We start from the raw sequence: 24,491 nt of genomic DNA on the forward strand, positions 1-24,491 counted from the left end.
CTAACCTACCTACTCAATTTACCAGCTGCTCCTCCGGGAACCCCTCTGACCAATGACCACTTATCTCGTCGTTTGAATTGATTTCAGTCTTTAACTCTTGCAGGGCCAGTTCGAGAAATCCGGACGGAGTTGTTCTCGGATCGTGGGGTATGAGCGTTGTTGTGTCTGTTGAGTGACGGCGTGGAAGAGGGCGGGTTGGGGGTGAGGAGAGTGGGGGGCGCTCTGCTCATGCTCTGCTCAGTGCAGGACGCAGGAGACAGTCGCTCTCCAAGGTGCTGAAAGTCGGAGCGCTCCCTCCTCAGTCTCAGCTGCTGACGATGAATGCGACCTCGGGCGAAAACTGAAAATCACGTAATGACCTGCTTCATTGCCTAATGGTTTAATTTTTTAAAATGCTCCTTAACTTCTAACCTAACGGGATTTTTCATTTTTCACGCAACCGCTGGATGTATTGGCTTTACACATACGTGCTACAAGACTGATTGCTGCTTTCTAATATTCACCTGCAACGTTGGGAAATATTGAATTGACTCCGGATTCTCAGGGAACGCTATAGAGGATTTTTCTAGCTATTCGCTGTTTTTTTCTCTCTCTCTCTCCCTCTCTCCGTTTTTCTCTCTGCACCGCATGCCTTTGGACGTGAACTGTGATATTGTCTCAAAATAAAAGGTGAGTCCGTTGAGGATAATCATGAAGCAGACCTACTTTTACGTGGATATCGTTTTCTTTGCACTGGAAATGGGGGAACCATATCTCCAAAAGGCTGGTGTTTAATTGCTTTTAAACCCATCATCACGACAGAAAAGAGGGGGGGTGGGAGGATTATAGTGTCTCGTGGAGCCTGGTGAATTTACCCTGTGGATAAAGTGAAGTTTCCAAAAGGCTAAGCGACTATCTGTAATCTGCTCCAGCCCTCTGTGTGCTGGGCTCTCCTCTCTGGCTTCACACTAAGTGGATATCAAGCTATTTCAACGCGGTGAGTTTGCCCTGTCGCTTAATTTACATCCCTGTTGTCACAGGCATTTCAATTGATCTGTCAAGACATGCAACACTTAGAAACCAAACCGTTTTTCTGTTATATATTACTTAACTGTCTGGATTTTTTTCTATGTGTGTTCCCATTTGGAAGGCGTAAATCATTTTGGGTTAAATCACTGCGTATTTAACAATTTGCATATTACATGGCTGATTTAGTAAGAAAAGGTTACTGCAAATCCAGTGTTAAAGCAGTGATTTGTATAATTAATGGCTTCATGGGAATCTGATACAGACTAATAGCTACCTGTTGTCTCTGGTCGCTCCCATAGAGTTTTTACTGAATGTGGAGAAGATTACTGCGAAGAATACACTCCACCCACTCCAGATAATGGATATTTTAATCATTTTCCCCGTGTTGCTGGACGCTCAGCTATTGCTGAGATTTTGGAAAGAAGATCATTTGTAGCCTATCTGAGCAACCTTGCACACACACACACACACACACACAACAGCGCACACAGACTACATGCTTCTTGTGCTAACAGAGGTTTTTTTTATTTTCTGATTTAATGAGTAGGTTAACAGTCAGTTGAGTGAGCCGCATTTATCCTTTTTTTATTTTTTTTTTATCTTTTCTATCTTTTAAATAAACTTGAATGATCCATATCAATATTATTGGCTGCAGCAGTAGGACGCAGCAAATGAAAAATACATAGGCCCAAGCAAAAAGGAAAAGTACTGGGAAGGTGAGGTTCAATGGTTTTTCAGGATGTGCAAAACAACAGCAGTAGAATCACCATCCAACACATCATCTCCTTTGTTTTTCCACTGCAGCCCATTTTTTACTGAAGTGATGATGATGATGACGATACTGAAGCGCAGGACCGATCCGGAGAGGATACCAGGAGCCTAGAGATGACATCCACACGATCTTGTTGAATGTGGATATCGATGCCGCGGCGAAGGATGGGCCTTCCCCTCACGCCCGCCTTCGTCCTCCTCCTGGCCCTGAGCGCCGTGTCTCCGGCCTCGGTGGGTAACCCCGAGGATTACGCCGCGGACGAGGCGGAGCGGACCGCCGGTGAGAACATCGTCTTCGATGACTACCGAGGGAAAGGGTGCGTGGACGACAGTGGCTTCGTCTACAAACTCGGGGAGCGCTTCTACCCGGGACACTCGAACTGTCCATGCGTGTGCACGGAGGACGGGCCGGTGTGCGACCAGCCCGAGTGCCCCAAACTGCATCCCAAGTGCACCAAAGTGGAACACAATGGATGCTGCCCCGAGTGCAAAGAGGTTAAAAACTTTTGCGAGTACCGCGGGAAAACGTATAAAATCCTGGAGGAATTCAAGGTAAGATCTGACTTGTAAGATAAGGTCTAACCTTGCCATGCTTTCAAATAAGGTTTATTTCTTGTATTCCTCATGGCAGAATTTTAGCATTTAATAAAATATGCCATCAACATTTCCAATATGCACTTCATCCCTGTGTCTCACTGGAGGAGCATTTATGATTTTTTTATGATACAGTGGTGGTAAAATAGGCTAAGTTATAGGAACACACTTGAACTCCTTTGAGGCCTGGGATAGTGCCCAACCGATGCTGATGAGGTGGTTTCATTTTGCCAGGTAGATTCAGTCAGTCACAATCAATGAGTCACTCCAATTCAAGTCCGGATGCCACTAAAACAATAGCCCTTTATGGCAATTTGTCTGGGCTATTCATATACAGTCATATGAACACTCCCAACTAGACTTGCATGCTCATGTCAAATGATACAGATGAATAAATTCAAACACAATTCAAAAATGTCATGATGGTAGCACTGTGTCTAATGGGAACAAGGCAAGAAATACTGAAGTAGATCAAACATCTTCATGCTGCTTTTGGTCTTGCAACTTGTTGATAGCAATCATCTTTATGATTGCTGTTTCAAAAGGGCACAACAGTATCATTGACCAAGTTGTTAGGGTTTAGGTCAGTGAGGCTTTCAGTTAGTGTGAATTTATGTCTGCTCTTGGCATCTTGGCATACTGTAAAAGCATCATGGAAATGTGTTTATTGGCCAAGGGCACAAAGATGGCTGCCTCCCAGAGTGATGTCACCCCCTCAACCCACCCACACACACAACTCCCTGCACTATCAACTGAACATTCACATAGCATTACAAAAATGAAAGATGCTAAAACAGAGTTTTAATGCTTTGATTTGTGGACACTGAGTCATCACTGACAGATCCAGTTTCCCTATGTCTTCTGCAAAGGGAGCACTGTTTTCTACCCATCAGACCAGTGTCTCAGCAGCAGTTATGGAGCATGACAGTACTGCCTGATTAGAAATGACACTACGAGCATGACAACTACAGTCTGTGTTTAAACTGTTGCTGCCCATGAGGAAACCTCCTCATTCAAATTCCTCACGAGTGGATTGGGGCTGTATGTGATTGAAATGTAATATGACATAATGTCGCCTAAACAGTGGTATAGCTCTATGCTTAATCGTGGCATTTGGTTGTGTCTGCGCAAATATGTACATCAGTAACTGGACTTAATAATTACATGTTATTGCATAGTTTTAGATATAGGACACTTACATCTAGCGAACCCAATATTAGCTGGGAGACAAGCCAGCAAACAGGATGTGTGATGACAACAACACAATGCTGTTGCACATTTAACAATGTGAAGTATCTAGAAGTAAATGAATACTTAAAACTAACCTTTCAAAATAATCTACATGATTAACTATAATAGTCAGAGATGGAATAGTGAGGTGTTCAGCAGTATTGACAGCTGCTATAGAGATATCAGCGATCAAACAATGTGTGAACCCAAATAAGAAACAAATTAAACACACATGTAAAGTTGCTTAATTATCTGTTTAGGAGACCTCTAATTCATACACACCAAGTACTTTTGATAAAAATTTGCTAGCAATTAGCTGAATTTATTTACATTTGTACAAAACCTATTAAAACATGGACATTTTATGCTTTCAGCCTTAAAAAGATGCTTTGTAAAAAAAAAACTACTGGATTGAAAAATCTCTTAGTATGAGACAATACATTTATTTTGTACTGATGTGCAAAGTATTCAAAGCTAATATTTTACAACTTGATACTGCTACAGTATACTGCATATGAGTAGCAACTCATTATGATATAGTTCTATTAAGTAAAGCCAGTTAAAGCAGTATCAATTGCTTTATTTTTTATTTAATTATTACTTATTTATTTATACACTCAACACTGACATGGTTTTACCTTATGAAGCCACTGAGGCAAATGTGTTAGCAAATAGTTGTCTATTTACACAACCAGCAGACCAGTGACATGCAGTGACTTTTACAGATAAGCAAACAGAGCCAAAGAACAAACTACATCCCCACCCCCTCCACCCTCCTGCACGCCCACCCACAAGCCATCATCTCAAATTGAGATTCAGCTGTGTATTACACCAAGAAAAATGGACAAAACTGAAACATACCTTTTCATGATGGTAATAGTGGCAGATCTCTCTCAAATTCATGATTTTGTGCTGTCTGTCTTTCCTGTGCTGAAAGTCTCTCTCCCGCATCTTTCTGCCTGGACCCTCACCTCTCCGCAGATGCTTCTGGCTGAAGAAGTATTAGGATTATTCCTCTATAACCACAGTAAACACAAACATACTTACAGAATAGTGCAGTACAGAGGAAAATATCTAAAAAAGAAAAACACTTTCATGGTAATCTTCAAAAGATTTATCATTAACTGATAGTGACACACTCCAGTGACAATGCAGAATCCTGTATTTTCCTGCCTCAATATGGCATCTCAAACTCAAAAGAAGAAGCAAAAGAAGTTATTAAAAGCCTCTCCACAGTACACCCTGACTCCTTGTCATCATACGTTGACCAAGGTGATTAGTAACATGACGTTTTGAAATGATAAATCACAGTGTAATTTAATTGTTTACTTGCTGCTGCTACCTCTTAACGCTTAGGAAGAAAAGAGTCTTTAAGTAATACTCCACTGCGCAAGTGCAGTATCCACATACATTTGTGCATGTGTATGATAATGTGTGCAGTATCATGACTGGTCTTGGAATGGTGGAAGCTGAGTCAAGGGAGGTTTGACACGCACACTTGTCGATGGCTAGCTATAGCTAGTTACCTGTCAGAGATCCCAAGATTACCCACAATGAGCAAATGTCCAAATAATCCTGCCCCACCCTCTGCTTGAAAAGCCTTAGCCATGAGCATGAAAATGACAGAAATAATAGATGGAATCACAACCTAGTTTTGGGAAACAAAAGTCTACCGCGGCCACAAGAGGGCAGTAAATGATGATAACAGGCAATATCAGATCCTTCATGGGACAGAGGGCTGTTCTGAGATGTGAGGAGAGATATTGGTTCGAATTAGGTATCTCTCTAATTGATGTCTATAGCTTTAACTGGCCAAGCAGCAACATTAGAATTTATTTGGGTTATTTGGGTTTCTGGCTGTTTATGCAACTTAGTCCAGCATTCACTCTCCTTTTAGCTCTGTTTTTGGTCTCTGCCAACCCTTGGGAAAATTTAGGATCTTTAGCTACTAAATATTCCACACTGTTCACAAGCTCAAACATTGTCTGCCTGCTGTTTAGTGTCGCACAGGCAGTGTACAGCTGGTTTAAAAGAGAATTTTCACTATGCACTGCTGACTGATGCAGGTTGAGATGAGGTTCATGAGAGCATTGACAGTGAGTCAAAACAGTAAAGTTACAGACTGTAAAACCAAAACAATAATTTGAAAGATGATAAAATGTTCCATGAAGCTGAGGGGAGCTGCAGTGAATTTTCTATTGTTAGTTATAGTTATTTGACCCATTGTTCATATAAAATAATGATTATTACAGCTTTAAGGAAAGATAATAATTGGGGTTAGTTAACAAATATATAAAGGCTGCCAACTAACAGTGAAAGAGGAACATGAACCTGGGCTGCCTTTGTTGAAGGGATTGTTCCATAACATCTGACTGTAAAGCTAAACAAACATCACAAACTCCTTTTTAAAAAATAAAAAATCTCATTGCAGTTTAAACTAACATGAATAAGTTTGGGTTTAACCATCCCCCAGTGAGTCCTACAAATTTAAGGGAACCCAAAGTAAACTGTGCTTTACACAAGGATCACAACCTGATTAAGTCAGACATCAGTATGATGAAACACTGTATGTGTATTATCTGTTTCTATTTACCTTCCATGCAAGGCTCCTGCAGAATATCTTATAATTAGCTGTATGTTTGTTGCAGTTTGGATCCATTATGACTTCAAGGCAAAGCAACATGTCTGCTCTGAGATGTTGAAGATGTCACACCTGTGAATATTAGCATGTTGTGTCACTGATGCAAATTGAATCAGGCAGGGGGCTACACAGTGGGTTAAGCCAAAAAAGATGTAGACCTAAGATGTAGACGAGCATCATTATTAACCATTCTGCAACAGTTTATCTGTGTAAATGACAAAACCAAAAGAACCACAAGAAAAACAAATACGACAAGGTATTGTTCATCACTTAATAGAAAACCTTTTCAGATGATGTTAATTTTCACCGGCATGTACACAAATCACTAACAACATTAAAATGGTAACATTAAAACTGCTTACAATGTTGTGGCTGAATGGTGTATATACACAATATACATATATGTATACACATTATATATATGTAGCTGTTGTGTGTTTGTGTGTGTGTGTGTGTGTGTGTGTGTGTGTGTGTGTGTGTGTGTGTGTGTGTGTGTGTATAGATCCAAACAGATTAAAAGCAGGGGAGAGTTTTAGCATTCTGGTTTCCCAATGTAAATGAATGATTTTTATGCCTCTAGGGGCCATTATACTGGTCCTAAAACAATTAGCTGATGAACTGATGAGTCAAACAACATGTCGTTATGGTCATTAATTAAGCAAAAACATAAAATATTACTGTTTCAAACCAATCAGACAGCTGTTTTCTGTGTTTGCATTATTGTTAATTGAATGTTAATTGAACTGTTACTCAGACAAAACAGACAATTTCACGATGTTACCTTGGGCTTTTAAAAATTGTGACAATTTTTAATATGATTAGTTGATTTTTTGGTTAGTTGCATCCTACACTATGTATTGGCATATTAGCATGAAGGTGACATGGTGTTGCTGTTAATAATGAGTGTGTGGGATCAGCCCATTTAAAACCTATGTACTTAATCTTTACTGACTGATATGTTTACACGTCAGACAGCATCAAGACAGCATTGAGATGCAAGCCCACAGATTTTGTGAGGGCTGCTGTGTGTGCATAAGCCAAACAGTTTAACATAAGATCAAGTGCATCAATAGCCATCACCTTCATGCTAACCTTGGCCCTGGAGAGGGAAGGGCATTTCTTTATGCTTGGGGGAGAAAAAAAAAAACAAATAAACAAAAACAGTCATTTGTTTGTATTGATTATCTTGTTGAAGATGGCATAACAGAAAAGAGAAATTAAATCTTTGGAGCAGGATGCTCACCCTCCCCCATCTGAGACCACACAAGTAACTCTAATATCTTTATCCGCATCCAGTGTGGAGGTTGAGTCTCTTCAGTGAGGACATGAAAGCCTCGGAACCCCGCAGTGTTCAAGGAAACCAAAGGCCATCCATATCTGAGATACAGACCCCTGTTTAGAGATCCCGACAGGTTAACCTTTGGTGTGGGCCTCATTGGCATTTCCTTTGTGGTAATCACGCTGCACTATGCAGACGTTTGCATTTAGATTCCGTGGCTGATGATGGAGAAGAAATGCAGAGACACTGACAGCATCTCAGATAGTTAACAAAAGAGATGTGGTCAGTTTACAGCTTCTGGGTTGCTCGGATGCCTGAGTTTGAATGGTGAATTAATGTAGCTATTCATAGTTTGGCATCATCTAACACCTGATTAATTTTCCAGTTTCATTATGCTGATAATCCCATAGGTCAGTCATTAAGTCCCATGTGGGCACAGTATACAGTCATCATTATGCAAGTGGGCATTCATTCAGCACAAAGCATTTGACTGCAGTGCAGTGGCAGGCTGTCATTTGTTGAATCTGAAGCTGATAAATAAGTCATAAGTGCATTTCCCAGTACCAATTTATCCATTTCAGTATTTTCTTTTAGCAACATAGTGATTAATACTGATTTAGATTTTGCAGGTGCATATTTACTACCAGTGGGTGTATTTTCTATTCTTTTGTTTTGTTGCCCTCTAAGAGAGTCATGCCACTCAACCTTAGTAGGTGTTTCACCTACAGGGTTCCCCATCAGATGAGGAAGGGACGAGCCCGCCCAGCATGGCTGCCGGCGTGCCTCTGGCCTCAGCGCAGCTGCAATCAAGAACCAGGAGATATAGGGTGAGTTCAGATCCCAGATCGTCAGGCTAGGGCTGGGATGTGAACTCAAATGTGAACAATCCCATCCGTGCTTCCTGCGATCCCCCCTCGGGAAGGGATACAGAGTTGAGAAAGTGGGGAGGGCTCCAACATTTTTAGCGATCACAGTACATGAAAGATTTCCACCATCAGACTATCTTTCCGATTTAGAAGCAGCTAGTGTTAACTGATTAATTTGCAAGTAATATAACTGCTAAAATATGTACTCTTAATGCTTAAATTCTACTTACCTTTCCTTAAATCCCCATGCAGCAAGTACTAATCTGTCTGGTGCAGTGCAGTTACAGCCTTCTACTGAGGAGGGCTTAAATGTTGTGCACCTACAGTATATTAGATAAAAATGATAGAATGATAGAAAAATGAGAGAAAACACTGTTATTTGTAATTTCTGTTATTTCGTAACTTTTAATTTTCCTCCCGAAGCAACAAAGGTCTTTGCAGAACTTGGTGCACCATAATTAGAAAAGTACTGTGAAAGCACACGTGCAGACAATCACAATAATGGCTTTAAAACAACACACACACACAAACACACAGCCTGCAGATTGCAATAGTAATTAGTGACTCTGCTTTTCAGCACTGACACCTATGAGAAAAAAACAGCCATAAACGGTGTAAAAATGATTGCTCAAATTGATTTTCCTATCCAATTTGCCAGCAGCAACAAGGATCCTAATTATAAGAAGTTATTTAGTGCAAACAATTAGGTCACAAAGAATTTTCAGACAAGTTTTTTCTGGTTTGACCCCTGTATTAACATCAACAGTGTTTTTAGCATCCACAAGCTCTACCTCCTCTCTCTCTCTCTCTGTATTCTCTGACCACCAGTAAAATATTGTTTTGACTTGGACAACAGCATGCAGTTTGACTGTCAATCCATTCCCGTCATTCCTATTAACCGCATGGGTGAGTTTCCTGTGACCCTGTTGTCCACCCTCAAAGTATTTTACATTACCACTTTACCCCAGCTGAAGGTTATTTGACTATTCATTGCTCCGCTGCCCCGTCTCCGTTTGTCTCAGGGTGGGAATGAAAAGCATGACAGCCGATTCACTCTAATACCCAGCCACTTAGATGGGGACAACAGGAGACTTCACCAAAACATCTGGCAGCACGTCTAAATTCAGTGCTGGTGCTCCATATTCTTTTGTGAGTCTGGGCTAAGGCATGACTGATCCTATTCACAGTAGACCTCACACAAAAGGATGCAGTGAGAGCACCAGGAGCAGCCTAATACATTGAAGGAATCTGCAATATGTTATAAGTAGATGGAGTAGTTTTCTCTTTCAAATTACCTTTTTGACATACTTCTGTCTGTGAAGCATCTGGGATGGCAGGCTACTACTACCTGAGATGCTTTACTGGCCAGTGTAGCAGATTAACCTACAGCGAAATGCCACTTCAGCTTTGGATTCATTTTTAAAGGCCGATGTGTGATGTGAATAAACACGACTGTCTTCCATACCCATAAATACCACATGGATGAAGTGGTACTTGTGAGATCAAGAAATACCGCTGTATGACTTTGAATACTACACACAGTATGTCAAGAAGCCCACTGCCCATTCCTTGTCAGTCTTACAATAATACAAATGAATGTGAGCCAGAAACAACAAAAACTAAGCCTCAGTTTTGTTGTTTCTGGCTCACACCTATTTCAAGCATAGACTGCATCGCCTCAAACCAAATGAATAAAATATGTTAATTCTTATGTTGAGTTTAATTCAATTTCATTCTTACAATTTACCAGCAGCCACTATTTGACACAATGCATTTGCTAAGAAAAACAAATGAAAGGTTTAACAGATTTAGTCATGCATCACTAATGTGTACTTTAAGGACAACTATATGATGTGTAATTGTCTCCCTCTCTATCCTCTTAAAGATAGCAATATGCCTTATGGCATAAGGGAAACTGTATCTGTGCCAGACACAGAATCTAGTGAAACTGTGTCTAATTGTCCCCATTTTTACGTCTTGGAGTAATTTCCTTTCTGTGTGTTTGGCAGCTGATCAAATATGAATCAAAAATGAAGTTAGCTGGATCCTTACCATCCACTTAACTAATTGTCCTACTCTTACAGTGAATCCATGTTTGTGTTGTGCCTTTACCCATAATTAGATACTTTGACTGGCATTTAATCGACCATCTAATACTAAGTTAAGGCTCTGCAAAGGAATGTTATGTTGTTAGCCTGTTGCTCCTATCACCAGAGGAGGAAGCAGTGACATTGCATTCATAAAACGATGGATGCATGTTTCTGTGTTAATTATACTGTGGATATAATGTGTACGTAGAACACGAGGAACATGGTTATTTATGTGCTTTTATGTATAATTTCAGTAATACGAAGATTTCTGATTGTCTGCATCAATTCCAGTTTGTCTGACTCCTCCACATCCAGCCACTCTTCATTTCTGTACAAACTGAGCTCTTTCAGCATTTAAGACTGAGCCCATTTCTGTCTCTGCCTGCCAGGACTCTGCTGCATTCTCCTCTCAGTTTCTCCATCTTATCAGCAGTAATAAAGGACAAGAGCAGCAATCCAATTCATCCTCCGCACTCAGACTTTCTTGCTAGACTTTCACTTTCATTTCAGCAATAATTGTTTGGAAAAAAATACACACACACACACACACACACACACACAGTTTCACTGACTAACAACTAAATAACTAACTAAACTAAATATGTTAGTGCACCATGATTGGGTAGATGGATAAGGTGTGACATGTCTACCTGTCTCAGTTGGCGTTGCAGTGCTCAGCTAGTATTTTTCTCAAAAACAGGATTAGTGCTTATGCAGGTTTCTGAACCCAGAATATCATGTTTACATAGCCAAACACATATTCAGGATTCCCCCATAATAAAACTAGTGTGCATGTAAACACACCAACTGAGTTTAAACTAAGTAATACATAACACAGTATGCATCTCATTATTGCAAATTACTGTGGCTTCAATCCCCTGATGAGACGTGTTTATTATTACCTAACATAGCTGACTGGTTTGTGCTGCTGGCAGTGTCAATGTAAAGTAAGGTATAATTGTTTTTATATGTTGCCCAAGGTTAGGGTACCTCATCTTCACTCAACCTGGAAAGCTTGCAGACAACAAAGCTCAGCTTTATATATGTAATTGCTGGTCCTAAGGACAAGCTAAATATCCCCATTTGAGAAACTTGCAGAATCATAAACCTGAAATGCAGTCTTACATCATCATTCTAGATACAGATATAGGTACAGCCCTATATGCTCCACTGCTGACCCTAAATCCCACCTTGCCAGCCCTGGCAGGTTAAGCCTTGTCAGCTTGACAAAATGTAGTCCATCTTCCACATGAGACATCATCTTTCTGTTTAATTGGTACATTTCTGTATGAGGCCTCTAACTGGAGGGCAGATAAATGTAGGTTTGTTTAAGTCTGTGAGAGAAATATTTTTGCAGCGGTTTGTTTATGTGACCCAGACTTCGGTCAACTACTTGTGTGTGTAAGATTTAAGAGGAATTTCTGACAAGAGTTTTTGATCAGAGAGGGGTCATGTTATAGATTCAGCTGTCAACGATATGGGTATCTCTTAAAAGCTGTTATCATTTAAGTGTAGCTTCAACTAAAAAGGAAAAGCCTTGGAATGAGGGTTTCATCAGAGACTGGCAACTCTAAAGTATGCAACACACACAGTGAATAAGTAGAGGAAATCTACCATCATTAACATCAATAGGAGTGTGAATCTTTTAAGGCAGAGACAGAACATTGCTTTTTATACTGGGACACAAACAAGTCACAAACATTTCCACAAATAAATGCAGTCGCTGTTCCTGCACTTAATCATTTCCTTGTCAGGGGCCTGATCTTTAACAAAATATACAGATATATTTTCTACCACAAGGAATGAAACTGCAGTGGCAATGAGAGGAGATGAAACAGTCTTATGTGCATGAATCTGATCCTTAGAGGAGCCTTTGGAGATCTCATTCTGCATATACAGATGATTGTTTTAAGATCAGGTAGTATGATCACTCTGGGTTATTCACTTGTATTCCTCTGTACTGTTTAAACAACTCCATCTCTAATTGTTGCTCACATACAATTGTTGCTGCAAGGCATCCAGACTGCCATGAATTCTAATAAAAATATAATCCTGACACTTCTCATTTTGTGCCACTTGATGCATCCTGGCTGGTGAAAGTCATATTAAAGCAGTATTACCACAGTTCTTTCACTTATCTCTACACAAAACAGGGTTATAAACAGTCAATTTGTTGCTGTTACAACTAAATTTTTCACTAGTTGGTGGAAATTTAGCAAACACACTCCAACTAATGCATTCGGGAAAGTTGATGGCAAATTTCAAATAATTAATTTCAAAGTCAACATTTTAAAGGAATAGTTCATCATTTTGAGTAAAAGTTGCTCTCTTGCTAGGAGTTAGATGAGAAAACTAACACCTATTTCATGTCTGAATGAAAATTTGTAGCTGTAGCCACCAGCTGATTAGCTTAGCATAAAGACTGGCCATGAAGAAACAACTAGCCTGGCTCTGTCCACCATCCCATCTAAAGCTCACTAACAAGCACATTATAGAGTGTTTCATTTGTGTTAGTCACCTCAGTGTCATTCAAACATTTGCTCACCAATAAGTCGGTTTTGAACAGAACTTGATATGCATTAAATATTTACTGCTCCAATTTGGTCTTGGACTTCAAACCCTTCACATGGATAACTCGCCAAGGCCCTCAAAAGACCATCTACTGTGATGAGCAGAAAGAAAATCTAATATGGTGAACAGTTGACCCTTCATGGTTTGGAAACAGTTTGTATTTTTTTCACTTCATGTAATTGCATTACGGTTCATTTTCTGGTCAAGAGACTTTGTGAAATAGAGTTAAGGAAGAGGCAGCAGCAAAGAGAGCTGCATAGCACTGATTTACATGTTGCAGAGGTGGTAGGATAAGCCTCTGAAGTGTTTCCTAAGGCAAGCCACGGAAGAATGCAGCAAAATACAAAATATCATGAACTCAACTTTATGGACTCCCCCTTATTAGTTATTTCTTGTGATTTTATTAAAAGTCAGCTACAGGCTCTGTTTGTTGGCTTTTTGAATAATTTATTCATTTGTGTGTTTGTCAAGACAGTGTGAGATGCATATAGTAGAGGTATTTTTTAATTGGAAAATATCAGCAAATATGCATATAGCAGCAGACTATTCCTTCAACTGAAGAGCAGTAAGTCATGCAGAGCACGCACACACGCACAAAGGTGAAACCTACTGAATCATCTAACCTAGATTCGCTGTTTTTCTCCCCCACCCCCTGTCCACAGCCGTCGCCCTGTGAATGGTGCCGCTGTGAACCAAATAATGAGGTGCACTGTGTGGTGTCCGACTGCGCCGTCCCAGAGTGTGTCAACCCTGTGTATGAGCCGGAGCAATGCTGCCCCATCTGTAAAAACGGTAAACACTCATCTCCTCTGGAATTCAACTCACATTCCTCAGACGTCATTAAATTTTCATTAAATCAATGACGGCAAGTTTATCTGTGGTATCACCATTTGATGGCCGCGCCTTTAGAGGATGAGGATGTAATTGATGTTTTATGAATTAAAATTATTACCTTGGGCCCGTCGGACACTAATGAGCAGTACTAGTTTTAATTATAAATGACACACTAGGCAGAGTAAACATTAGCCCATTGATTAAAGGCATGGTAGGAGGGACTAATGGGTCCTCTGAGAGCCTTTTATCTCCCAGTGCCCTGGTGCCCTTGTCACACGCAGCCAATTCCTAAATTAGACTTATAGGATTCCAATGGTTCATTGGCTATTTACAAAGCGAGGTGAGAGATGTCCCTTTGCCAGCACCAATCCTGAGGGACAGATGGAGCTTTATGACTAAAGTACAGTAACTGCTCGTCTGCAATGTGATCCTGGCTGGGATGATCAACGGCAAAGGGTGCCTGTGGGGCAACATTAAGAGTGCAGACAGAGTGTTGCATTGTCTAGTCAAAGATTTTTATTTTTTCACTTTATAATACTCATATCTAAGCCTTAGATAATTACAGAGCTGAAAGAACTAGCAAAGGAAGTTTTCTTGAACTCAAATGAGAATGTGATAAACATTAAGATGTACACTTGTGATTATATGCCTTGTTTATTGCATTCAGTCTTCTCATTATGTAAAGTGCCATGCCAAAAAAGGAGAAACTATTTCTTTTGGGAAAAAAAATTGAAATATTTTTCATTTTCTTCCAAGCAGTGTTTGACCTATGAATGTGAAGGGAGGAATTTAGTTTGAAGCGGATACTAAATGGCCATTTCATCACAACTACCCACGATTCCTTTCACACTTCCTCTCATTTCCTCTTTATCCCCCTTGCTTTCTTTCTTTCTGTTTCAACACACATACACACACAGAAAACACCCACACTAACAAGGCTGCAGAATCTGCTAGGAGAGAGCTAATCCAGGATGACAGGACACAGTGACACCCTTGGCATTTCAGGGTAGGCCTGCCGTTTCTAGGCTCCCCAAGGGCATCTGGTCAGGCTCTGGCAGCCAAATAAATCTCTATGGGAGTGGATGGCTGAGGACTGTGGGGAGAGGACAGTGAAGGAATGGTGTTTGGGTCTCATCTTTGGCCAAGGGACAGGGGACTGTGAAAGGAAGGCGTTCACTTAAGCGTTTCAGTTAGGCATGCAATCAGTGGGAGACAGTCAACAATTTTTCTTTTACTTTACCTGCTGCAGGCATTGGTGTCAAATAATTCTGTAGAATGAGCACAAGGCTTTTAAAATGGCAGTGTGCACTAAATGCGCTTTCCTACCAGTGAAGGATAACAAGGATGCACAAATAGCAACAATTGGTAGTTTGCCACCACACACGATTGGTGTAGTGGCTATGATTTCAGCCTGAGCCTAACCACAGAATAACAACAGTTATTCAACTCATGCCACAATACAGTGACAAGCTTTTCATTTGTGTAGACAAATCTTTCTCATTTTACAAGGCATCTACAGCCGTAGTAGCAACTATGTGAGATTGTATTGTTGAATACTTGCTAACATCATCATAGTAACATGCACACAATAACATGCTTTTTTCAGGTATAATGTTTTAACTAATATTAGTTTGGTAATTCACACTAAACAAAGTAAAGTAAAGCTGATATGGGTCACAAACCAAAATACTGGACAAATTAATGGCTGAAAAAGTATCTTAGATTGTCAACAGTTAACCATTAACTTAATATGTTTTTATTAAAGACAAATGAAAGTGTTGTTTCTAATTTTATTGTCACATCACTCTCTTAAGGTGGAGGGACATGTATCTAAAATGTGTGTTTTAGTGATGCTGATTTCACAATATTTTATGTGACCGCCTATTCCCAGAGGCATGTTGTGTATGGATTACTGTATGACTGCAGGGTTACTCAGTGTCATGGTTGATGGGGCTGTTGCATCTGCAGACAAACTCTACTGTGTAGGAAGTTTAGCTGTAGTATCTCCACACTGCATTTGTACTGTTCCAGCACAAGGGAAAGGTCTGGCTAAACCCACTCATTCTGAGCTTGTGGGTTGCTGAAATTTCAAAAGCAATCAGAAATTTCAAGGGCTGGCCTAAATGCTAAGGGCTGAAATAGTAAGTGCAAACCCCCCCACCCCCTACCCCCTGAAAAAAAAAAAAAAATTAAAGTAAATGCAGCCTAATCATATTTTTTATGTATATTTTAACCTGCAATTCACCAAACAGTGGTTATGGCTTCCAATTGTTTGTCAAAGCTTTCCATTATAAGGATGTAGTTTTTTGTTCATCTGCCTTTTGGTGTTCCTCCCTGAAAACAGTGACAGAGAACAGAAGGCAGTACGATGGAATAGTCTGCCAGTGGGAGTGCTTATCTCTGAGCCTCACATTCATTGAGTCCAACTGATTCAGCTCTAATCATTATCATGAATTATATACTATAAATGCATCAGGGGATACATGTAATTGTATAATTGTCATGATGAAAATGATAGTAAGTAGTAGCCTGAAAATGGGAAGTGTCTTTGCAGTACAATCAGATTAAACCATTTATAGATCTGCCATGTCTTATTGGTCTGAAGGCTGCCATTGTGTTTTTTTGACAGACATAACACTGAGTAGCAGTGCCATAGAGCTGGTTACAGTTGGGTAACATATTCAGATTGACATGTTCTGTGGACAAGCAGCAGTGGTTTTTTTTTGTTTTTTTTTTTTTGCAAATTGCAGGTTTTTGGCAGGTGAATTTGTATGAAAGCGTTTCTTACCCTCAGGCAAGAATCGCATTTGAGCCAAATAGACTGTAATGAGTTCTAATGTGCATTCCATCCTAAATTTGCAGTCAGGTAAAGTGATGACCTGAGACAGTTTTGACACAGGACAAACATTTTCTGACTTCACTAAATTTTATTGGCCATGAGTTGATTACAGGCTCGGACAGGTGACCGCGTGTCCTTCGAGTGGAGACAGGTAGCTGAAACTGTGTCCTTGTGGATCCAAATCTATCTGGCTATAAACAATCACACTTGGCAGCAGCACCAGTCACCCTCTACCCTCATCAACCTCTACTGAGTTTGTCCTGTAACCTGTGCCAGCTGTCCAGAGGCAGATCAATGAGAGTTAAGACTTGGCAGGCACTCTCAATGTCTCCTCTAAGCTCAGATCAAAGGGCTTTTATCAGGTCCGAATAAAGCATGGGTCTCATCTCAGCTGAGGGAAAGGATGGGGATACTAGGTAGCCAACAGCTTCCTTTGTCAGTGTCACATGGATATTTATGGCCCCCTGCACCTTATTTCCACTCATAAACACTGCAAGACATTGAACCAGATCCCTTACACATTTAAAAGCAAAAGCTCATCAAATACTGGGAGTTACTGCCAGCCGTATTTGCCAGTCTATTAAAAGACCTGGTTAAGGTTAGGTAAAAGTCACGGTCTTGGTTAAATATCATAAAAGCTGGCATGGCTCATCTTGTGCTTTCAGTGAGTTTGACGTCTTTCAAGTCATTCATTTAACGCTGTACCATGTACTTTGAGTTAAATGAAATGGACAAAAACAGGTCTCTTTCACTGCAAGTCTTTACAAAGAAAGGAAACATTATGTTCTACACTAGTGTCTCAGCAAGCCATGATAGTGACAGAGTGAGCTGACATTAGACTTAGACGGACTTTATTGATCCCTTTGGGATGACTCCCTCGGGGAAATTACGTAATTCAATTGAATGGAATGGTAGTATTAGTAATAGTAATAGTATTTTATTTTACTAATTACACCATTGCTTTTCACACTGTGTTATGTCAAAATTTCTTCTGTGAAAAAGGCCTGTAGTGTGTCAAAGTGGAGTAGTTGGGTGGACTTGCATGCAGCTGGCCCGTGTCCCCAGTGTATTATGCGGAACTGGGCCCTTCAGGTCAGCTAACCATACTGTTTCACATTTACAGTGCTGGCATTAAGTTAGCCCGTACTAAATCAAATTCACTGGGACACTAAGATGTCCATGAATATTAGCCGTGAAAGCTACTGTGTCTTCAAGAGTTATGAGACATATGAGTTTTTTATGACTACTCGTAGAGGAGTCTTGAATCTGGCAGGTTTTACAGAGCTGACTGCTGAGAGCAATCCAAAGTCACCGTCACACCAATTGAGCTGCTGATTGCTTCATTTAAATGATTAAAACTGGGGCGAATTCCTGGCACCTTCTGGCTCTTCTGTCTCAAGAGGTAGACGAAAAGATACACAGCCTCAAATCACCCAAGGCTGGGAGAAACAAATTAGATATAATAATTTCAGGTGGTGTTTACCAATAATGAATGCACTACATTCTCTCAAAGGTAATAGCATTTTTGGCTTCCTCAGATGCAATTCCTAAGATGTACCCAGGCTAATCTGTCTCTCTATCTGCTGAGATTATCAAATATATGGGTATGAGGTGTTCCAGTGGTACACAAACAAACACGTTTCAGATTTAAAGGGATCTTATTGACAAAAAGGGATCCATGCAAGTAAATCCTACAGTGTTTTAAGGATGAATCAGATGTCAAAATAAATCTGAGTTCTTTATTGTCTTAGAAGTCAGTGCAGTGTGTGTGTGTGTGTGTGTGTGGAAAGAAACTGTGTAAGGAATTGTTAAGGAGTTCTGTGGCCTTTTCATACAGACTGAAGTGATTAACACCATCCTCCCTACTGCCTCTCAAAGCAGCTTTCTCTCTCTTCCTCTGTCTCTGTCTCTCTCTCTCTCTCTCTCTCTCTCTCTCTCTCTGTGTACTCCAGCCTCTATGTACTGCCAAGCCAGCGCCTGGCAGGCTTCTCTGCTCGCGGTGCATTAGGATGCAAAGCGCTCTATGTCGAGGGAGAAGGGGAGACTAACAAAAGCGCTTTAGTGTTGCAAAAACAAGCCCATCGGTGCATGCCCGTGAAAAGATCTGTACGTCTGCTCTGACTCCCCCTAACTCCCTGCAGCTCTCTGCATCACTCCACCACCCCTCCAAAAAGAGAAGCTCTCAGGAGAGCCACATCCATTTCTTGTCGTTCTCATTCCTTCTCTCCTGTCTTTCTCTCTCCCTTCCCATGCGGCAGGTCCAAATTGCTTTGCTGGAACAACGATCATCCCAGCCGGAATTGAAGTAAAGGTGGACGACTGCACCATCTGCCGCTGCCACAACGGAGACTGGTGGAAGCCGGCGCAGTGCTTGCGGCGGGAATGCCTCAATGGCCAGTCGTTGTCATAGAGAGACTCCACCGGGGATGGTGGAAAAGCTCAGGCAAGGCCCTGCCTACTGCACCATTTTGTATGATTGACAGGGCAGGAGCACAATACCTAAGTTACCTGAGACAGCATAGTATCGAGGAGATGCTCTCACAAGCTTCACACAAATACAAATTTAGCCACTGAGAAGAAGACGGAACTTGTCTCATGGCTGTTTCCACCCTCCAGTTTTAATCGTCCTATATATTTTCAGAAGTTGACTTGCTTGACTTGCTGCTCTCACACAAAAAGTTTCTAAGCTCCTGGAACTCTTTCATAACCAGTGGCAAATGTTGAATTGCTCATGTTGATTTCTGTATGTATGTATGTCATCTGCTTGTCTGTCACAATCACGCAGGTGTTGTAAAATTCCAACAGCAGGAAAAACAAAACCGTAAGCACACTTAACAGCGCTTTTTTTGTCATGAGGTTTGACACCAGTGAAAGCACTGCAAAGGTGTGTTTGAGTTTCACAATTTCACTCTAAGAGCTTGTTTACAAAATGCACATCATATAAATATTTGTGTCTTCATAAGTTTTTATCGCTATGGCAGGAAGTCACCTTTAACACTTAGATTATGCTACTCTCAATTTTATAAACTGCTATAAAACCCCACAACAGTGATTTTATTGATCATCATACCATGATTTTGAGTCATGTCTCTCCACATAGCAGCAGCACAGTCGGGGTAAGTTGGTACTGAAGGACTAGCTAAGGGACAGGAAAGATGGTAGCCAACAACTATGAGAAGCATTTTTTATATACTTAGAGGGATAGATCTAAAATTCTGCAACACTGAATCAAAACAACAACTTTGGGCAGCCCCTCTGGGCTTAATTGTCGTTATTGTTTTCTCTCAGAGGTCCATATCCTCCAAAATATTCCCACTAACTAACGGCTTGAACTTGTTATCAAAGCAATTAGCAAGCCAAGAGCAGCCTGCTTTAATTTCCCTTAATCAAGGAGTATTCTGTGATAAATCATCCAGCTGGGTGCTTGGCACTGCCGCAGCCTGCATGCTGGGCACACTCAACAAGAACCGGCAGACAAAAGGAGAGAATCTGCATATGTCGGAATGCTTTTAAGTAGCACTCACAGGCACACTGTCCACGTGAGCATACAAGCACCCCATTCATCCACAGTCTCATAGGCACAGTATGTTTATCTGCACCCAGTGAAGCACTTAAACCTACAAGTCTTGTTAAGATACAAAGCCATTACATTCTCCCACTGCTATAGATTATCTAATCAATGTTGGGTTCCTCCCTTCTCCAATATGTTAGAGTAGCTCATCCAGTGTGGTTATGGCCAAGGCTATAAGTTAGGGACAAGTTAATGTATTGTTTTGATATTTTCCCAGACCACAGTGGTCTTCAAGTGGTCCAGTCTGAAAGAAAAAGCACCCAACCAGAGCCTAAAACATGATGTTTCTGAGATGATAAATACTAGTCATTAATTCAAAGGTGAATTCCAGTAAGCTCATGCCATTCATCACTAGATTTTTTTTTCCATTTCCAGAAAATCCGCTCCTGTTAACCTTTTAGACCCTATTTCTGGGCAGTGATGGATGGGCTGCTTAATAGCGGCTCTCAGCACTCTAATGAGACAGAAATGAACATAGGATAAAGACCGATGACTTAAGAGCTGTATTACCTTTAAAGGCACTAAAAACAAATTCTTGGAAGAATCTCACAGCCTGCAAAGTGTGCTGCATGGCCTTATAGTGCAGCACATGGTGGAGGAAATCACAGAATTGAAAAAAGGTGGGTGGAGTCCAATGTTAGGTGCAACAATGGAGCTGCAGTCATTTTCATCATTAAGCTACGGTGATTTAGTGTCTTTCAGTGTGAAAAGACAGAGCCCATCTATCCGGCTTGAGGTCTGCAGACTCATAAAACAAAACTGACATCTACGGTTTATCAATCAGCCTCACTGCTGCAGACATTTTAGGATTAATAAAGGAGCTTCATTCATCTTAATTACTTTAAATGCCACATAATTATTCAACCTAAACATGAATCCCAAAAATATATTGGAATTGTATTACTGGGTAGCAACAGAGAAAGACTGAAGTGAGTGCGCCAGTTGACAGGGCTCAGAGGCATTGCTGCCACTGCCGATGCCTTATTGCTATTGTTGCAGATAAAATTCACAAAGCATGATCTTTGGCTTCATGCTGCATGGACAGCCCAGACTGCTATAAGTGCTACTTTGTTTACGCTCCTCTGTGCAATGGTTTACTGTTATGTATTACTTAAAACAAGTCATTATTTTACCCTTTGACATTCCAGTAACAGTCAGCAGGGTGAATTAGTGGGAGTACAAGGACAGTTAAGTCACAGCTTAAAATACAGATTTGGATTCACAGGTGGCTCTAAAAAAGACAGCATTAAAGTGGATAATCATGCAATTTGATCTGTGTGATACTGCAACTTTCTGTACTGCATAATAGTTCTGATACAGCTTCCACCCAAGCTTCTGTGGTACATTGCATTTGGTGGAGCCGTGGCTCATCTCCTTCATTTTGCAAGCTGCTCTCAACAAATGGATGTGAAGGTAGGAGTGCAGAAGGTGAGGTGGTAGGTGTTAACAGAAAGTCAAAACATCCACTGTTCTTCTACACATAGGAGCTGAGATAAGACTCAGACTGCTAATGGGTAGAAAAAAGGGAGAGAGATATTAAATCAAATAAGCAAATCATGTATTCTGAGCAGGCAATACAGGTAGAGAAAACTGTAGTTGTTGTTTTTTTCCATGTAGCAGGACCATACTGGTGAAAATGCTGCTCTGCGCTGCAAGAAGGTGGATTTTTTAAACAGCTGTAATGATGTTGCTTTCATTGAGAACTAAGGGAGATCAGTCTGGATCCATGTGGATTAACATACAGTAGATGCCTACATGTATCATTTGAGAGAATAGGCTGCATTTTAAAAACACAAGAGGTTTATGTGGCACACATGCACTATCCGCATCTCAGTGAGAGCCTCTGCCTGGGCGAGAGGGGGGAAATTACATTTCTCCTTGCAAATACGTGAAGCTGCACAGTTTCAAGGACAAATCAGCGACACAGTCTGTCTTTGTTGAATCTTTATGTCTGTCTGTGAATGTCTATTCAAAATGACCCCATTCGTCTTCTCATTATTCAAATCACAGGCTTGTACATGGGCATTTTGTAAAGGTAAACCATTTGCTCTTTCCACGAGACACCGACTTACTGTAGCTGGAAACTATGAAAGATTGTTTTTTTCTTCATGTTTTTTTCAGCAACAAAACTGTTACATAAAGTGTGCCTGAAAACTATCTGGAATAGGAAGAGAAACACTGTTATTATACAACCAACTGTATTAGTTTTTTGGGCACCAAGGGTCTGTTCATTCAGCACTCAAATGTGTTATAGTATCATTTCTATGACAAATTTGAAATTTATGTTTAAAATCTAGAGGATCTTTGATTGTATATGAATACATACTCGCACAGGTTCACCCTAAACTGTACAAGGAACAAAGGGTCCAAAATTCTAAAGTTAAACAACCCTTGGTGCTCCCCATGTTGTTCATATGTAAATATCTTCAACCGTATAATGTGTATTCTGAAATCTGAGGTGGAGTAAAAAAAAAAAAAAAGGGAGGGGGGGAAAGAAATAAGAAATAAGAAATGTGTATTATTCATTGAGACAAAAACTATTTTGTTAAATAGACCTGAAAAGAAGTGTGATTCAGCAAAAGTGAGTGTGGATTTCTTTTTTATGTTCATGTTTGGGATTATGCTGATGTTACTGGACACAAGATCACTTAAGATCGCATGAAAACACACAACTAGCAACTACAGAAAAATGTGCACTTCTTTACTGTGAAGAGCACAGCATTCCTGAATGTATACTGGGAGCAGCATCTGAGGGAAAATTCAATTGAAACTTGGCAGATGCTCTTGAGCAAACCTCCCTGAATTCAGCCACATTGTCTATGTAATAAAGCCAAGAAAGAAACAACAAACAATACATGGTATGAAACTTTACAGCTGACCCGGGACACGGCACAACCCCGGTTAATCTTTACTATACTCAAAATGTTTCCAAATAAATAAAAGTACAGTATTTTCCTGGCTCACGGCTCTCTGAGAGAAAATAAGGAGATACTAGTGCTTAATGGTTTTGTAATGCTCAGCGAGTTCAAGGGCATTACTCACAGGTTCATTCCTCCATTCTATTTCATTACAAGTCAGTCTGGGCTTCTATCTCGTCCACACTGCTAATTGCCTTCTCCCACCTCCCACTGTGGACAAGAAAAGGGAAGCAATTTTATGCAGCACACAGCAATCAATAGCAATTAGGTGCATCCTTGACTAATCCCATTGAATCCCATCTTGGGAGATGGCCAGTAGAAGACCTCTTAAAGCACACGTACCTGCAGACCAGCTTTGGTGGTGGGGAATGTGCACGCACACATACACACCAAAGGGACACAAAGGAAAAGTTCTCCTTTTTGTTCACAGTAAATGCCAGAGCTGTGACAGAACAATTAATTGCTTTGTTTTTCCTATTCTACACTTTATATTGAATCTTCATTGATCTTTTTTGGCACGCTCCCTACATTTGTATCAAAGAGGCCTTCTCAATTAAATAATTAGATAATTATCTCTTCCTGGTAAACCCATACAGATTATGGAATGCAATTCTGCTCTAAAACTACTCATCTGATGGTGCAGTAGACAACAAATTGGAATGTGAAATACAGAACACAAGCAAAATACTAAGTCAACTCAAAATTTGTGCAATAGTGAAAAGTGTTTTAAATGTGCTGATAATGGACAGACAAGTTGCAGATTGTTGCATCTGCAGTGATGCATGTTGCAATGGGGTGTAGAGGGTGGTCACTTGGCAGGAGCTTCAGAAGTGACTGAAATAGAGGCAAAACAAGACCTAAATTGGCATTGCTTTCCACTGCTTGACATGTAATGGCATGAAGTCTGATGCTGAAATCGCAACATTTCTTCTAGACTGTTAAGTAAACAGCTTTTAATGCTAATGTTGGCTATGTAGCTTTAGCAAAAACTTACATATGGCACCTTTAAACTGCAATGAAAGGGGAAAAACCTCTACCATGGCTCAACAGCATCAAGCTATCAGATGCATTGACAAGCCTAGTTTCCTTGTCTTGCCATGTTACACTACATTGCATGTGTCTCCAAATAGTGTTTTTTTGGACAGTTATATGTTTGGTTTATAAATGTGGCTCCTAACCTTTTTGACTTGTTATCCCTTAAAATGATCCAGTGTTTGTAAATGACACCCCTTGTCACAGACTACCCAACTGTTAGTGGTCGGACAAGGTAAAACTACCT

General features: G+C 40.4%; 2 protein-coding genes across 7 annotated transcripts in view; one reads left to right on the forward strand and one right to left on the reverse strand.

The window, feature by feature from the left end:
• Nucleotides 1–22,865, forward strand: vwc2l (von Willebrand factor C domain containing 2 like). Of its 2 annotated transcripts, XM_018671959.2 has the most exons (4): nt 1–976; nt 1,813–2,331; nt 13,713–13,842; nt 18,982–22,865. In XM_018671959.2, the coding sequence occupies exons 2-4, from the start codon at nt 1,918–1,920 to the stop codon at nt 19,131–19,133; spliced, it is 696 nt and encodes a 231-aa protein (XP_018527475.1). In that variant the 5' UTR covers nt 1–976; nt 1,813–1,917; the 3' UTR covers nt 19,134–22,865. The 2 variants fall into 2 exon arrangements, with proteins under 2 accessions (XP_018527475.1, XP_050926495.1); XM_051070538.1 differs by lacking the exon at nt 1–976 and having other exon boundaries at nt 1,544–2,331.
• The window catches only part of bard1 (BRCA1 associated RING domain 1), a 103,648-nt gene that overhangs the window by 58,137 nt on the left and 21,020 nt on the right, over nt 1–24,491 (reverse strand). For 2 of the 5 annotated variants that reach the window (XR_007813217.1, XR_007813219.1), the window contains exon 12: nt 4,465–4,594. Coding sequence is in view for 2 of the 5 variants with exons in the window: in XM_018671948.2 (XP_018527464.1) it covers nt 23,939–24,046 (108 nt within the window). In the remaining 3 variants the exon portion in view is untranslated. Of the gene's footprint in view, nt 1–4,464; nt 4,595–6,196; nt 6,317–8,605; nt 8,710–22,227; nt 24,047–24,491 lie in introns of those variants that run through there. The other 3 variants (XR_001960481.2, XM_018671951.2, XM_018671948.2) reach the window with 3 other exon arrangements.

The sequence above is a fragment of the Lates calcarifer genome, linkage group LG1 (genome assembly GCF_001640805.2).
Source record: "Lates calcarifer isolate ASB-BC8 linkage group LG1, TLL_Latcal_v3, whole genome shotgun sequence".
NCBI lineage: Eukaryota > Metazoa > Chordata > Actinopteri > Centropomidae > Lates > Lates calcarifer.

Bases quoted from the DNA above. Each gene is read 5' to 3' on its own strand.
- vwc2l (XM_018671959.2), top strand. From the start codon at position 1,918: ATGTGGATATCGATGCCGCGGCGAAGGATGGGCCTTCCCCTCACGCCC. The intron at 2,332-13,712 runs GTAAGATCTGAC...CCCTGTCCACAG, and splicing joins AAATCCTGGAGGAATTCAAG to CCGTCGCCCTGTGAATGGTG. The intron at 13,843-18,981 runs GTAAACACTCAT...CCCATGCGGCAG, and splicing joins CTGCCCCATCTGTAAAAACG to GTCCAAATTGCTTTGCTGGA.